Source organism: Sorex fumeus, unplaced genomic scaffold (genome assembly GCF_029834395.1).
Source record: "Sorex fumeus unplaced genomic scaffold, SorFum_2.1 ptg000083l, whole genome shotgun sequence".
In the NCBI taxonomy this organism is placed as follows: domain Eukaryota; kingdom Metazoa; phylum Chordata; class Mammalia; order Eulipotyphla; family Soricidae; genus Sorex; species Sorex fumeus.
Window position 1 is genome coordinate 12110525 of NW_026606140.1, and position 13395 is coordinate 12123919.

General features: G+C 41.0%; 1 protein-coding gene across 1 annotated transcript in view; it reads left to right on the forward strand.

The window, feature by feature from the left end:
- Positions 1 to 13395, forward strand: part of TAOK3 (TAO kinase 3) — a 214109-nt gene that overhangs the window by 133041 nt on the left and 67673 nt on the right. Inside the window, exons 10-11 of the mRNA XM_056131022.1 lie at positions 4962 to 5055; positions 6567 to 6648. Coding sequence (XP_055986997.1) covers positions 4962 to 5055; positions 6567 to 6648 — 176 coding nt within the window. The remainder of the gene's footprint in view (positions 1 to 4961; positions 5056 to 6566; positions 6649 to 13395) is intronic.

Sequence of the window (13395 nt, forward strand, 5' to 3'; positions counted from 1 at the left end):
TGACACCCTAGTTTTGAATCTTGCTTTACCAACACTTCCTTGTCAGATCTGCCATAAATGACCTCATCTTGGCTGCAGACACTCACAGAGCCCAAGATGTGAATGACAACTCCAAGAATTGGGTCACCTGTTGGTTCTGAGCCTGCGAAACTTTCTTAACTTTCCTGTGCCTCATATTTCTCCTCTGAGGGGACATCAAGAGTGAAATCCAGCACTGCCAAACCAACAGGATGACATAAAGTGCTTAACATTACCCCTGGCTCAGAGCGACCCTTCAGCAACATGACCATTGCAGTCGTATAAAGGATTAATGCTAATATTGCCATTGATATTCTAAAATAAGCCGAAGTTTTACATATAATACTGACACCATAGCAGCGACTCCTCAATTATAATCATCAAACTTTTGTCCATTCTTTTTCTTGTTTGGGATTTGAAGTCTGGACTCACACAGGTAAGGCAATGCTCTGCCACTGAGCTACATCCACTGCCTTCTCTTAAGATTAAAATATATACATATATATATATCTAGGGGCTGGAGCGATAGCACAGCGGGTAGGGCATTTGCCTTGCACCCGGCTGACCCAAGTTCGATTCCCAGCATCCCATAGGGTCCCCCGAGCACCACCAGGAGTAATTCCTGAGTGCATAAGCCAGGAGTAATCCTTGTGCAACACTGGATGTGACCCAAAAAGCAAAATAAATAAATAAGTAAATAAATAGAAATAAAGATCCCCCCAAATGTTTTTATTAAGACACTGTGATTTACAAAGTTAATTATTATTTGAGTTTCAGATCATGTTCCCACATCAACCCCAACAGTGTTCCCAGGCTTGATTCCCAGCATCCCAAGCACCGCCAGGAGTAATTCCTGAGTGCAGAGATAGGAGTAATCCCTGTGCATCGCCGGGTGTGACCCAAAAAGGAAAAAAATAAAATATGTGTGTTGTGTATGTGTGTGTGCGCGCGCACGCCAAGTAAATCAGACCTTACAGCTAATTAGTATTTACCCATTGTTTTAGGAAGTTTTATTCCTTACCAGGTCTTTCTGTAAAGTAATATGAAATCTACATTTTCCAATATTAAATAAAGCAAATTAAATATAACCTTTATGATGATTTGAGATCATTATCACATCAGTTTTTTAATGTATGGTACAAAATTTTGTATTATGTGGTGTAATAATGACTAAAGTTCCAAACAGTATTTGACACTGACAAAATAGTACAGATCTAAAGAGATTCCTTAGTTACCTTCTGTCTTGTGACAAGTATGTGCTTACTTATTGATTTTTAATGCCCCCACCCCGCATTTTGGGGGTCATATCCAGAGGTACTCAGAAGCTACTCCGAGCTTGGCACTTGGCGGTCACCCTTGGGGGCAACATTCAATGACAGAAATTAAACCTGGGGACCACGAAGGCAACACAGGTGCTCCAACCCTTCAACTCCAGCCCTGATTGTAGCCTTGATAAGAATTAACGGGGCGATGTATAACCTCATAGCATATTCTTTGTATCAGTTTGCCCTTTTTAAAATGTTTTAATGAATTAATAAGCAAAGTTTCAGGGCTTGAGAATACAATAGTACAGTGGATAGGGCACTTGCCTTGCTTTCAGCCTACCTGGGTTCAATCCCTAGCATCCCAGTTGGTCCCCGGAGCCCTGCCAGGAGTGATCCCTGAATGCAGACCAGGAGTAAGCCAGTACTGCTCACTGTGACCCAAAAACCAAACAAAAATAGCTAAACAACACCAAAGTATCTTTGTCCCAAATTGTTAATCCTCTGCAAAAACTATTCATTCAAATTTATAGGTGGCAATATTGAATTATGCTTAAGATTATAGATTTTTGGAGCTGGGAGATAGCACAGCAGCCAGTCTTGGCTAGATTTCCAGCATCCCGTAGGACAAGATTCTACTCCCAAGTACCACGAGGAGTGATTCCTGGCCACAGAGCCTGGAGTAAGTCCTGAGCACCACCAGATGTGACCCCAAGTATCCCTACTATCTCCCACCTCAAAAAAAAAAACTGTTGGGAGTTAAAAAAAAAAACGTTCAGAAGGCCAGAAAGATAGTTCTACCAGTTGGAGGGCATACTTTGCATGCAGGATGTCTGATTCAATTCCCTGGTAACAGATGGTCCCCCGAGCACCAAAAGGAATAACATCCAAGCAGTGTGTTAGAAGTAGTCCACAGTACCACATAATGTGGCCCTAACAACAAAACAAAACCAAAAAATGTGGACTGTCACATCTCAAAGGTATCAAAAAAATCGATTTTTCAAGATTGATATTAATGGGATTGATACTCCCATTAATAAGCTTAGTGACCTTCTTAAGTGCTGCCACTGGCGTGTCATTTCACTGCTCACAACATCATTGTCCATCCCAGCTTCTTTGTGTATGTCTATGGTTTTGTTCTACTTTGCCACTTTGACTTTTCACAAGTGTATTCCCTGTTACTTGTTTTTGATTTCTTTTTTTTTTCCTTTTTTGGGTCACACCCGGTGATGCACAGGGCTTACTCCTGGCTCATGCACTCAGGAATTACTCCTGGCGGTGCTCAGGGGACCATATGGGATGCTGGGGATCGAACCCAGGTTGGCTGCATGCAAGGCAAACACCCTACCCACTGTACTATCACTCCAGCCCCTTTGATTTCTTTCTTACAAATTTATAGATTATGTCAAATTCACCACCTTAAAAATGACAAATAGAAGAATCTTTTCTAAAAAACTAAAACACTGCATGCTAGGCAAGAGATAACACAAGAAGTTGGAACACGTCCTTTTCAAGAAGAAGATTCTACCCGCAGCTACCACTTTTTCCCTCAGGCACAGAGCTGGGAGTTGCCACTTCATTATGGCCCCTGAGCACCATCAGGTGTGGTCCAAAAATCCTAAATAGAAAAATCAAAAAGTCAACTTGCTCTGATGAAACCAGAAATCAGATTATGTATCAAAAGGTGGGATTGTAGCAAAACTCCATTGGGATAAACACAGTAGAATGAGAGTAATGTGGGGCTGAGAAAGATACTAAAGCAGGAAGGGCATTTGCCTGGCATCCTTCCGTGCCCCATCCAATGCCCACCTCCCAGGAGGGGTCCACCATGCCTGCCAGGAATGATTCATGAGTGCAGAGCAAGGAGTGAGCCCCAGGTACCACCAGGTATGGCTCCAGACAAACAAAGAATGAGAGTGATTTTCTTTTTCTAAATAACATAAAATGAACTCACCTCACGGGGCCGGAACAATAGCACAGCGGGTAGCGTTTGCCTCGCACGTGGCCAACCTAGGTTTGATCTCCGGCATCCCATATGGTCCCCTGAGCACTGCCAGGAATAATTCCTGAGTGCAGAGCCAGGAATAACCCCTGAGCATCGCTGGGTGTGGACCCCCCCCCAAAAAAAAATGAACTCAACTCAGAATTAGAACCTTGTTTTTTAACCTTTGGTCAACAAATGGAGCACCTAATATGTGAAAGACTTATTATTACTTTTGTTTGGAATAAAGAAACAATGGATATATTAGAATTGTAAGATCTTACACTTAGAGCTTATGAGCTTTTTGAGAGAAAAGATGTATATTTTATAAAAATGTTTATATAAATGCAGTAGGCGAACACATGTCAAATAAGCACTATACAGAGAGAAGCTGTAGGAATTCCCCCCAAAACAGGTCATGTTACACCTGAAGTCAGTCCTCAGGAAGGAATAACTGATTGACTTTGTCTTTAGAATGAACAAGACCTAGCCTGTTTATTGTTTTGTCTTCCCTTTCCTCTCTCTCATTTCCTCTCTTGTACTATTTCTTTGGAGCAGATGAGTTTTCAAATAATGTTTATCAAATTGAATTATTTCATCTCCCATCTGTTGGTGTTTTTATGATGTTCCATTTTGTAGTTATTTTTTTAAATTCTGTTACACTGTGCTTTCTGAATTTATGGAGATACTTGGGGATTTTGTTTGTTTTGTTTTTATTTGGTGCATAGGATTTAGCCCAGAGTTGTAGATATGCAAGACTTGTGCCCTACCATGGAGTCATATCCCCACTCAACTGCTTCTTTTTTTTTTTTATTAAAAAAATTTTTTTAATAGTGAGACGTCATGAGGTACAGTTGCAGACTTATACATTTTTGCGCTTGGGTTTCAATTATACAATGATCAGATACCCATCCCTACAACTGCTTCTTTTTTAATGAAAACACATAGCATTGAAGATATCTATTCCTGTTGTAGGATGTCAGCTGAATATTGGCCTTTTGAAAATAAATGGGGAAAAAAAACTTTTAAACAAATGTTTAAAGTTTTTTTTCTTTTAATGTTTTTTTTTTCTTGTCGTTGGCTTTGTTTTGTTTTTGGTTTTGTTTTTGTTGTCTCCTATACTTGACTATACCCAGGGCTTATCCCTGGCTTTATACTCAAGAATCACTCCTGGCAGGCTTCAGGGGACCAAATGTGGTACCAGGGATTTAACTTGGGTTAGCCCATGGGAGGCAAAATGCTCTACCTGCTATACTATCCCTGGTGTATGAAAAAAAAACCCAAAAACCTTTTTTTGTTTGCTCTTTTGAGGGACCGCAGGTGGGTAGGGCTGCACCTGACGATGTTTAGGGGCTACTCTTGGGCTATTGCGTGAGGGGTCACTCCTGGGGGTGCTCAGGAGACCGTGGGCATTGCCAGGGATTGAATCTCCAGGCTTCGTGCATGCAAAGCGTACACTCTCGCCCATTAAACCATGCAGCCCCATTTCACTCTTTTAGGAACTTTGCCAAGGTACATTACGATGACCCGCAGTTTCTTCTCAATGACTGTCTTGGGTCGACCTTAGAGATGAAAATAAGTGGATTCTGTGGCGCGATGACATTAACAAGCTATTGATTTAGCAGCCAAGCTTTGCTCTTCGTTTCTAATTTCTCTCTCTGCCTGATTTCTTCTAAGAACTGCTTGATCTTTTCTTTCAGCGGAACGGAAGCCCCCGCTTTTCAACATGAATGCAATGAGTGCCTTATATCACATTGCCCAGAATGATTCCCCAACATTGCAGTCCAATGAATGGTAAGATGCGGTTCTCATTTCAAAATCTCTGCTAAAGAAATCAACATATATTTTTAGCACTTTACATCTTAAACATTTGCTCTAGAAAGCACTTTAGTTCTTCACTGCATTTATAAGTGACGTTGATATTTTATAGACGTGGACTAGCTGCAGCCACATTATTTATTGCTGCCCCCACTGGAGTTTGTGCCGTGTTTTTTGTTTTGTTTTTGCTTTTGCACCACATCTCGCAGTACTCAGGCCATACTCCTGGTTCTGTGCTCGGGGATCACTCCTGGTGAGCTTGGGAGACCATCCATGGTATCAAGGATCAAATTCGGCTTGGCTACGTGTCAAGTGCCCTACTCACTGTCCTATTGCTCTGAACCCCTTTGCAGTGGTACTTATTGTTGTTGTTTTGGGGTCACACCTGGCAGTGCTCAAGGCTTACTCGTGGCTCTGTGCTCAGGAATCAGTCCTGTCAGGCTCGGGGGACTCTATGCAGTGCCAGGGACCAAACCACGTGCAAGGCAAACACCTTACGTGGTGTACTATGGCTTCAGTCCCAGGTGCTATGTTTTTCATTTGTATAGCCACTGAAATTCTTCAGGAAACATGTCCTGGTACCCTCCTAAGAAGTCTAGTCTTTTAAGTTATCCTAAACTAATATTGGTCATCTCAGCTTTTCCAATTTTTCAGTAGAGTTAGAGAATCCTTTCTGCTGTCATTATTCTTCCAGTTGCCTTTTTTTTTTTTGCCTTTTTTTCGGGGGGGGTTCACACCCGGCGATGCACAGGGGTTACTCCTGAGTCTGCACTCAGGAATTACCCCTGGTGGTGCTCAGGGGACCATATAGGATGCTGGGACTAGAACCCGGGTCGGCTGTGTGCAAGGCAAACGCCCTCCCTGCTGTGCTATTGCTCCAGCCCCCAGTCGCCATTGTTTTGTCCCACATATATTTAAGTGTATTGAGACAGAACCTAGACATTCAGTGTCCCTAACTGGAGATTCTGACATTTTTATATTATTTGGGTCTCAAGAGTTAGAGGTAAAACAAAAAAAAGTGAACAAAATGGAACTTTTGAAGTATTTTTATCCAGAAAACACTTTCTTAATTTCCTTGTTTATTATGCTTCAAGTTTTACTACCTGCTTGTAGGTTGTGGGTGATGGAGACATTTCGAACTAGTAATGAAAAATATACACTTCTGCCTCTAAGAGTTATTACTTTTGTATATAAAATTGTTGTATATAATTAGTATTTTTAATTGCTATTAGTTTTATTACTTGACATTATAATATGTTAATTTTGTGTATGTGTAAACTAACTTGAAACTGTCCACATTTAATAGTTAAAAGAATCAGTTTCAGATACTTTAAACTTAAAACTGGTCCAGTTCTTTTGATATTTCAAAAACGTTTTATTAAAAATCTTCTAAAATGTAAACTTTTCTCTTGAATGAAGTTCTTTTCAGGTAATTAGTGCTCTGTGAACCTTGGGCTTATTTTCTTTCCATGTATTTGCACACACAGGACAGACTCCTTTAGGAGATTTGTTGATTACTGCTTGCAGAAAATACCTCAGGAAAGACCAACGTCAGCAGAACTATTACGGGTAATTTTTCAAATTTATATTTGAGGAGGGGGATTTAAAGTTGTGCTACAGTGAAGCGTAGTAAATCATTCCTGTGGCAGCTCATCATGACAAACTGGATTGGAACGTGCTGCCTTATCATTTTCCCGAAAAAAGTAGCTAAGCATAGAAAGAGCAAAATGTTCTCATTGTGTGTCCTCCGTGTGCCTTATGAATAGGTGTGGCCCACGCGCGTGCGTACACACACACACACACATACACACACACATCTTTTCCCTTCTCCTCCACCTACTCTTCCATTTGATTTATGACAAAAATTTGGGAGGGGAGAAGATTTCGGCCACACCTAGCGATGCTCAGGGTCTGCCCCTGGCTCTGTGCTCAGAGATCTTTCCTGGCATTGCGGAGTGGGGGACCGTATGTAGTTCTGGGGATCAAACTAGGACTGACCGTTTCCAGAGAAAGCAAGTGTCTTAACCCCTATACTCTTCAACCAGACAAATAATGTTTCTCCTTGTTCTGGTGGTCATTATCATATTCCAGAGACTAATATCTGCATGGACTTAAGTTTTGTGTTGAGGGGAACTCTTCTAAGAAGTGTTGTCAGGCGGTCCCTGGAGAGCCTGGGATTTTCAGTTAGGCTGTTGACAGGACTTCAGTGTCAACTGTATTCATTTTATACAAACATTATATTTTTAACATCTCTTTCCATAAAATATTTTATTACAAATTATACATAAGGAATGTTTCATCAATATAAAAAATAATATGTGAACATATTACAATAGCATTATCAAAATATTTTGTTTATTTAACATGTTTGTATGTCTGTTTTTCAACCCTTGTTTAAGAAAAACTCAGATTTATATTACATAAGTGTGTAAAACTTAAGTTGCCTTTCTAACTGCAGAACATTTTGATTTCATCAAAAATTCTTAGTTTTCATTAGTTTTCATTTTCTTTTTCTTAGAACTCTAAACATTTTTCTGTTTCTTTCTGGATTTGAATGTTTCTGAAAAGGTAAATCTGAACTTTCGTCCCTCCCTCTCCTCTCTCTTTTTCTTTTTTCTCTCCCTCCCTCCTTCTCTCTCTCTCTTTTTTTTTTTGTTACACCTGGTGATACACAGGGGTTACTCCTGGCTCCTGGCTTTGCACTCAGGAATTACTCCTGGCGGTGCTCAGGGGACCACATGGGATGCTGGGAATCGAACCCAGGTTTGCCACATGCAAGGCAGATACCCTACCCGCTGTGCTATCACTCCAGCCCCTTGTCTCTCTATCTTAAAGTAGATTTTATTCTTTTCCTGAGTAGGAAACCACTAGAATACAGTGACCAACACAACCGGCCAAAGGCGTGACCTTATTCTCCTCTCAGGAGAGTCCTCAAATGTACTCACCTTGACCTTTCTGTGTTTTAGTAACAACTTCATATTTCTTTAGAAGAAAATGGTAATCAGCAAAACCACCTTGAAACACAAGATAATACCTTGATTACTTTGAAACAGATAACAGTCTGGGGGAGGGGCAGGGATAATACCCACTGGTCACGCCTGGCTCTATGCTCAGAGGCCACACCTGGCTCAGATGATGTTGGATTCAAACCAGATGTCTCTGTCTAGCCCTCCCCGCCCCCCCACCCCCACTCAAGACAACAATTAAAAAGAAGTACAATAACGACAAGAGCCAGGACGTGAGTAACATTGCCACAACAGAAATCCCGATCCACACAATTGAGCTGGAAGAGGAGGCGGGTATTTAGAGGGAGGGGCGTTGGGGTTCTCGGGGGAGGAATGTGGGCACACTGGTGATGAGAGTGGCACTGGAATCATCTGCATGAAAAACTATTATTAACACTATTATAAACCACAGAATTGTAATCAGTATCTATACAAAGAAACAAAAAGCAGGGCTATAAGGGAAAGAACGGTCTATAGATATATAGATAAAAACATTCCTACAAGTGGAAATGATAATCAGAGGGAACAATGTATTTTAAACTTCAGTAAACATGGTGGGAGGGAAACTGGGGACATTGTGGAAGGAAATGTGCACTGGAGAAGGGATGGGCGTTGGAACGTTGTATGACTGAAACCCAATCATGAGCAAGTTTGTAACCGTGTATCTTGCGGTGGTTCAATTAAAAATAAATAAATAAATTTGGATAAACATTGCCAACTTAGAGTCCAGAGAGTTTGCACCTGCTAATACTATAGCATAAATTAATAGCTTCTACCATTCACAAATTAGGAGTCCCCAAGTTTTGCTAGTCAGATCAGTAAATTTATGGGTTTTTTCCCCCGGTCTGGTTCATTTGTTTGTTTGGGGGCCACACCTGGGGGCCCCGGGCCTGGCTCTGTGCTCAGAGATTAGTCCTGACAGGCTCAGGGGACCATTAGTGGTGCTAGGGATTGAACCCAGGTCAGCTGTATTCTAGGCAAGTACTCTACCCTCTGTTTATTGCTCTGGCCCAAAAATTCTATCACTGCTGTTTATTTTCATTTGTATTTTTTATTTTGCATTGCTTGAGCCTTTTCATATATTTAAATACCATTTGTCTCCTTTTTGGGTAAATACTATGATCATTTCCCATTGGTATTGGGTTGTTGGATATTTTTCTCAAAATTATTAATTTGAATTCATTCAATCTTATGAATATTTGTTTTTCTATCTCTTTTTTACATTTTTTATTCTAAAATTTGAGGGAGGAGATTACATAGAAATTTGGTCTTAAGAAATTTAGTGCTTTTAACCTGAGGGCCCGAGAACAGATGACTGGTTAAAGAAACTTTGGTACATTTACACAATGGAGTACTATGTAGCTGTTAGAAAAGACGAAGTCATGAAATTTACATACAAGTGGAAAGTATCATGTTAAGCGAAATGACTCAGAAAGAAAGGGATAGACATAGAAAGACTGCATTCATCTGGAGAACATATAACAAAATAGGAAACTAACACCCAAGAATGGCAGAGATTAGTACCAGGAATTTTACTCAATGACCCGGAGGACAACCACACAGGTTAGGGGAAAAGGGAGCTCAGAAAGAGAAGGGAACACCAAATAAAGGGTGTTGGGAGGATCCGCCCACGATGGGAGAGCATGCTGAAAGTAGACTATTGACCAAACATGATTGCCATTCAGTGCCTCTTTTGCAAACCACAGCACTCAAAAGGAGAGAGAGGGAAATGCCCTGCCACAGAAGCAGGGTGAGATGGGGGCTGGGGGGTGGGAGGGATACTGGGATCCGTGGTGGTGGGAAATACGCACTGGTGGAGGGATGGGTGTTTGATCATTGTATAATTGAAACCCAAGCACAAAAATATGTAAGTCTGCAATTGTACCTCAAGATGTCTCACTATTAAAAAAATTAATTAATTAATTTTAAAAATGAGAGTGATGTTATTAAAAAAGTTTAAAAATCCAAAAAAAAGAAGAAATTTAGTGCTTTTTCTCCAGTCAGCTTTTTTGTTTTCAAATATTTTAAGTAATCCTTCTTTTCCTTATGTGTTCTTCTTGATGTTTAGGTCTTATGTTTATATTTAGTTTCATTTATATGTGAAACTAAAGTCAAACCATAAGGTTGGTGAAAGAGCAGAATATAGGTGTTGAATATAAACAATGATAGTTTAAAAATAATGTAACAAGAAAAAGTTATGAATAAGAAATGTAAATGACTGGGGCCAGAGTGATAGCACAGCAGGGAGGGCATTTGCCTTGTACGCGGCCGACCCAGGTTCTATTCCCAGCATCCCATATGGTCTCCTGAGCCAGGAGTGATTCCTGAGTGCAAAGCCAGAAGTGACCCCTGAGTATTGCCAGGTGTACCCAGAAAGGGGAAAAAATGTAAATGACTAATTTTTCTGTTTTATAGAGTAGAGAGTAATAGTTCTTAACTTGAAATTTAGAAGCAAAATAGCTCCAGTTTCTTGATTCTCTTCGTCATTTTTCCCCCTTAACTTTAGAGGATCTTTTAGGAATTAGTAACTCTGGCTGAGGAAATTATGTCTAAATTTGGCAATTATTTTTGCTTCAATCTCTTCTAATTATAATAGATCTTAATTTAATAGATTTTTTTAATTAGCACGTGTAACAGTCTTCCCATGTAAGATTATTCCTATATACCCATCATTCTTAGAGAATGTCTGGGGTGATTTCCATAATCAAATTCATTTCTTTAATGATGGTGGAATTGGGGGTAATTTTTTTAGGCATTTTCCCCGTATTATTAAAATTTTAAGGTAGACATATTTTTAAGAGCTCCACATTTATTCTCTTAAAAGGATCTGAGAAGCTTTGCATGGTAGGATTGTGAGGAAGTCTAGGCAGATAGTGTAACGTGAGCCAAGGCACAGGGTGTGAAATGCTGACCTAGAATGCTCTTGTGTTGGGTGGAGGGAGGAGTGGGAGTGACTAGATTGGAGCCCAGAAATACAAGGAGCAGCATGGCTAGAAAGACGATCCCTTATGCTGGGCAGAGAGTGAGCGCTTTTTAAAACGTCGGTCACACCTGTTTATAAGGAAGGGCCCAGTTATCTCCCATTGTCTGAAGCCCAGGAAAGGGGCGTGGTGCTTGAACAGTATGGGCTGCATAAAGGGCTTATCGCTAACAGTTTAATAAATCACGTTGCCTAAAATTCAATCACGTTTCAAAACTTTCATAAACTTTCAAAACATAGAAGTCTAGAACTCTAGGAGAGGACATGTTATAAGCAGGCCAGGGCGATCAGCAACACAGCAGTGTCAGGATTGATTGATGCAAGGTCTTCCTCTCCCTACTTTCCGTCCTGAGCCTATGACTTTCAGATTCGTGACCGCAAAGCTGCTCCTGCCTCTCTCAGAGTTTATCTCTGAGCTAGGAAAAGGAAGAAGGCAAAGACAAAACCATTCTTTTCTTATACCTTGCCTTTTGATATTGGAAAGGAAAGGCTTCCTTGGGAGCCTTTTTATAAGAACACCTTTAGGAGCCAGAGCAGTAGTACAGGGGATGTTGCATTTGCCTTGCACCTGGCCCAACCCATACCCGGCATTCCAGATGGTCCCCCGAGCACCACCAGGAGTAACTCCTGAGTGCAGAATCAGGAGTAATTCCTGAGCATCGCCGAGTGTGACCCAAAAAGGTAATAAATTAAATAAAGACATAGAAACACCTTTATTTTGTTTTATCTTTGTGGGGTGCTGGGGGCTGACAGGCACTCTCACCAGTACTCAGGGGCAGTTCCTGACTCTTGTGCTCAAGAGTGATTCCTGGCAATGCCCAGAGGACCAGACGTGGTGCCTGGAACGGGCAGTGCAGGGCAGGTGACTTCACCCCTTTATTATCTCTCTGACCTTGAGGAATTTCTGCCTAAATTGCATGGACCAGAATTCCATCATGTTTTCTGTAGTTGCAAGGAAGACTCTTTTACTTCCTAGTATTTCCATTCAAGGAAGGCCAGAAAAACAGTTTGGAAGAGAGGAGAACTAGAACACAGTTTTTACAATATCCAGGATAAGTGACATCATCAGACTTAAGTTTAGATACATAATAGTGATTGTGAACAATCAAAAACAGATTCTACCACCACCTCCCACCCCCAACCCCAAAAATACCCTGGGCTATAACCCTAACTCTTCTTCCACTCTATGAACCACTGAACTTTTTTGGGCCTAATTTCCTCACCTTGAAAATAAAGGGATTTCTGGGGCTGGAGAGAGAGCACAGCGGGTAGGGCGTTTGCCTTGCACGCGGCCGACCCGGGTTCGATTCCCAGCATCCCATATGGTCCCCTGAGCACCGCAGGAGTAACTCCTGAGTGCAGAGCCAGGAGTATCCCCTGTGCATCGCCAGGTGTGACCCAAAAAGCAAAAAAAAAAAAAAAAAAAAAGAAAGAAAAGAAAGGGATTTCTGAGAGCTGTTCTGCCTCTAAAATTCAGTGATCCTGAGTTACGGTTTGAAGTTTACTAAAAGTCGGTCTGTTCTTGCAGACACTGAGTAGCAAAATAATTTGCTTTCTCCTTTTCATTCTCATCCTTGAGATATGCAGGCTACACTTGTTTCAAGGCGTGGTGTTTCACGTCCAGAAAGGATTTCCGCAAAGGAAGAAATATTTTACAAAAACAGAAGCAGAAATCGCAGTTTTCCCTGACACCAAAATCAGGGTAAAAAAGGACCGCAAAACAGATTTTTTTAATTCACAATGGTCCTGCTCCTCTTTTGTATCCGTTGAATATATAAAGAAATCAAATCCGTTCCACCATCTGGGGACTGCCATGTTATGTTTGTTTCCTATATTTTCTAATTCATTTCAGTAGTAAGCCCTGAACATCCCTGGATTTTAAAAGGTGGCCCCAAACTAAAAATAAGTAAAGTAATAAATTTTTTTAAATGCAACAAATGACCCTGGCCCTAATTTCAACCCCTTTTTTTCTTCCACTTTTAGGCCCTCTTTCTGTTTTATTTTTCTTTTTGGGTCACACCCGGTGATGCATAGGGGTTACTCCTGGCTCTGCACTCAGGAATTACTCCTGGCAGTGCTCAGGGGACCATTTAGGCTTTTGGGAATCAAACCCAGGTTGGCCGCGTGCAAGGCAAATGCCCTACTTGCTGTGCTATCACTCCAGCCCCCTTAGTCCCTCTTTCTAATCTGCTGTAGACTGAGAAATCAGGAAACTGGGATATGTATCCTAGATAATATTGAAAATGAGAACTTTTTATACCAAGAAATATATATATGGACTTTGGGTCAGTTTTGTTTGGGGGTTTGAGTTTTGGTGCCACATCCCATGTT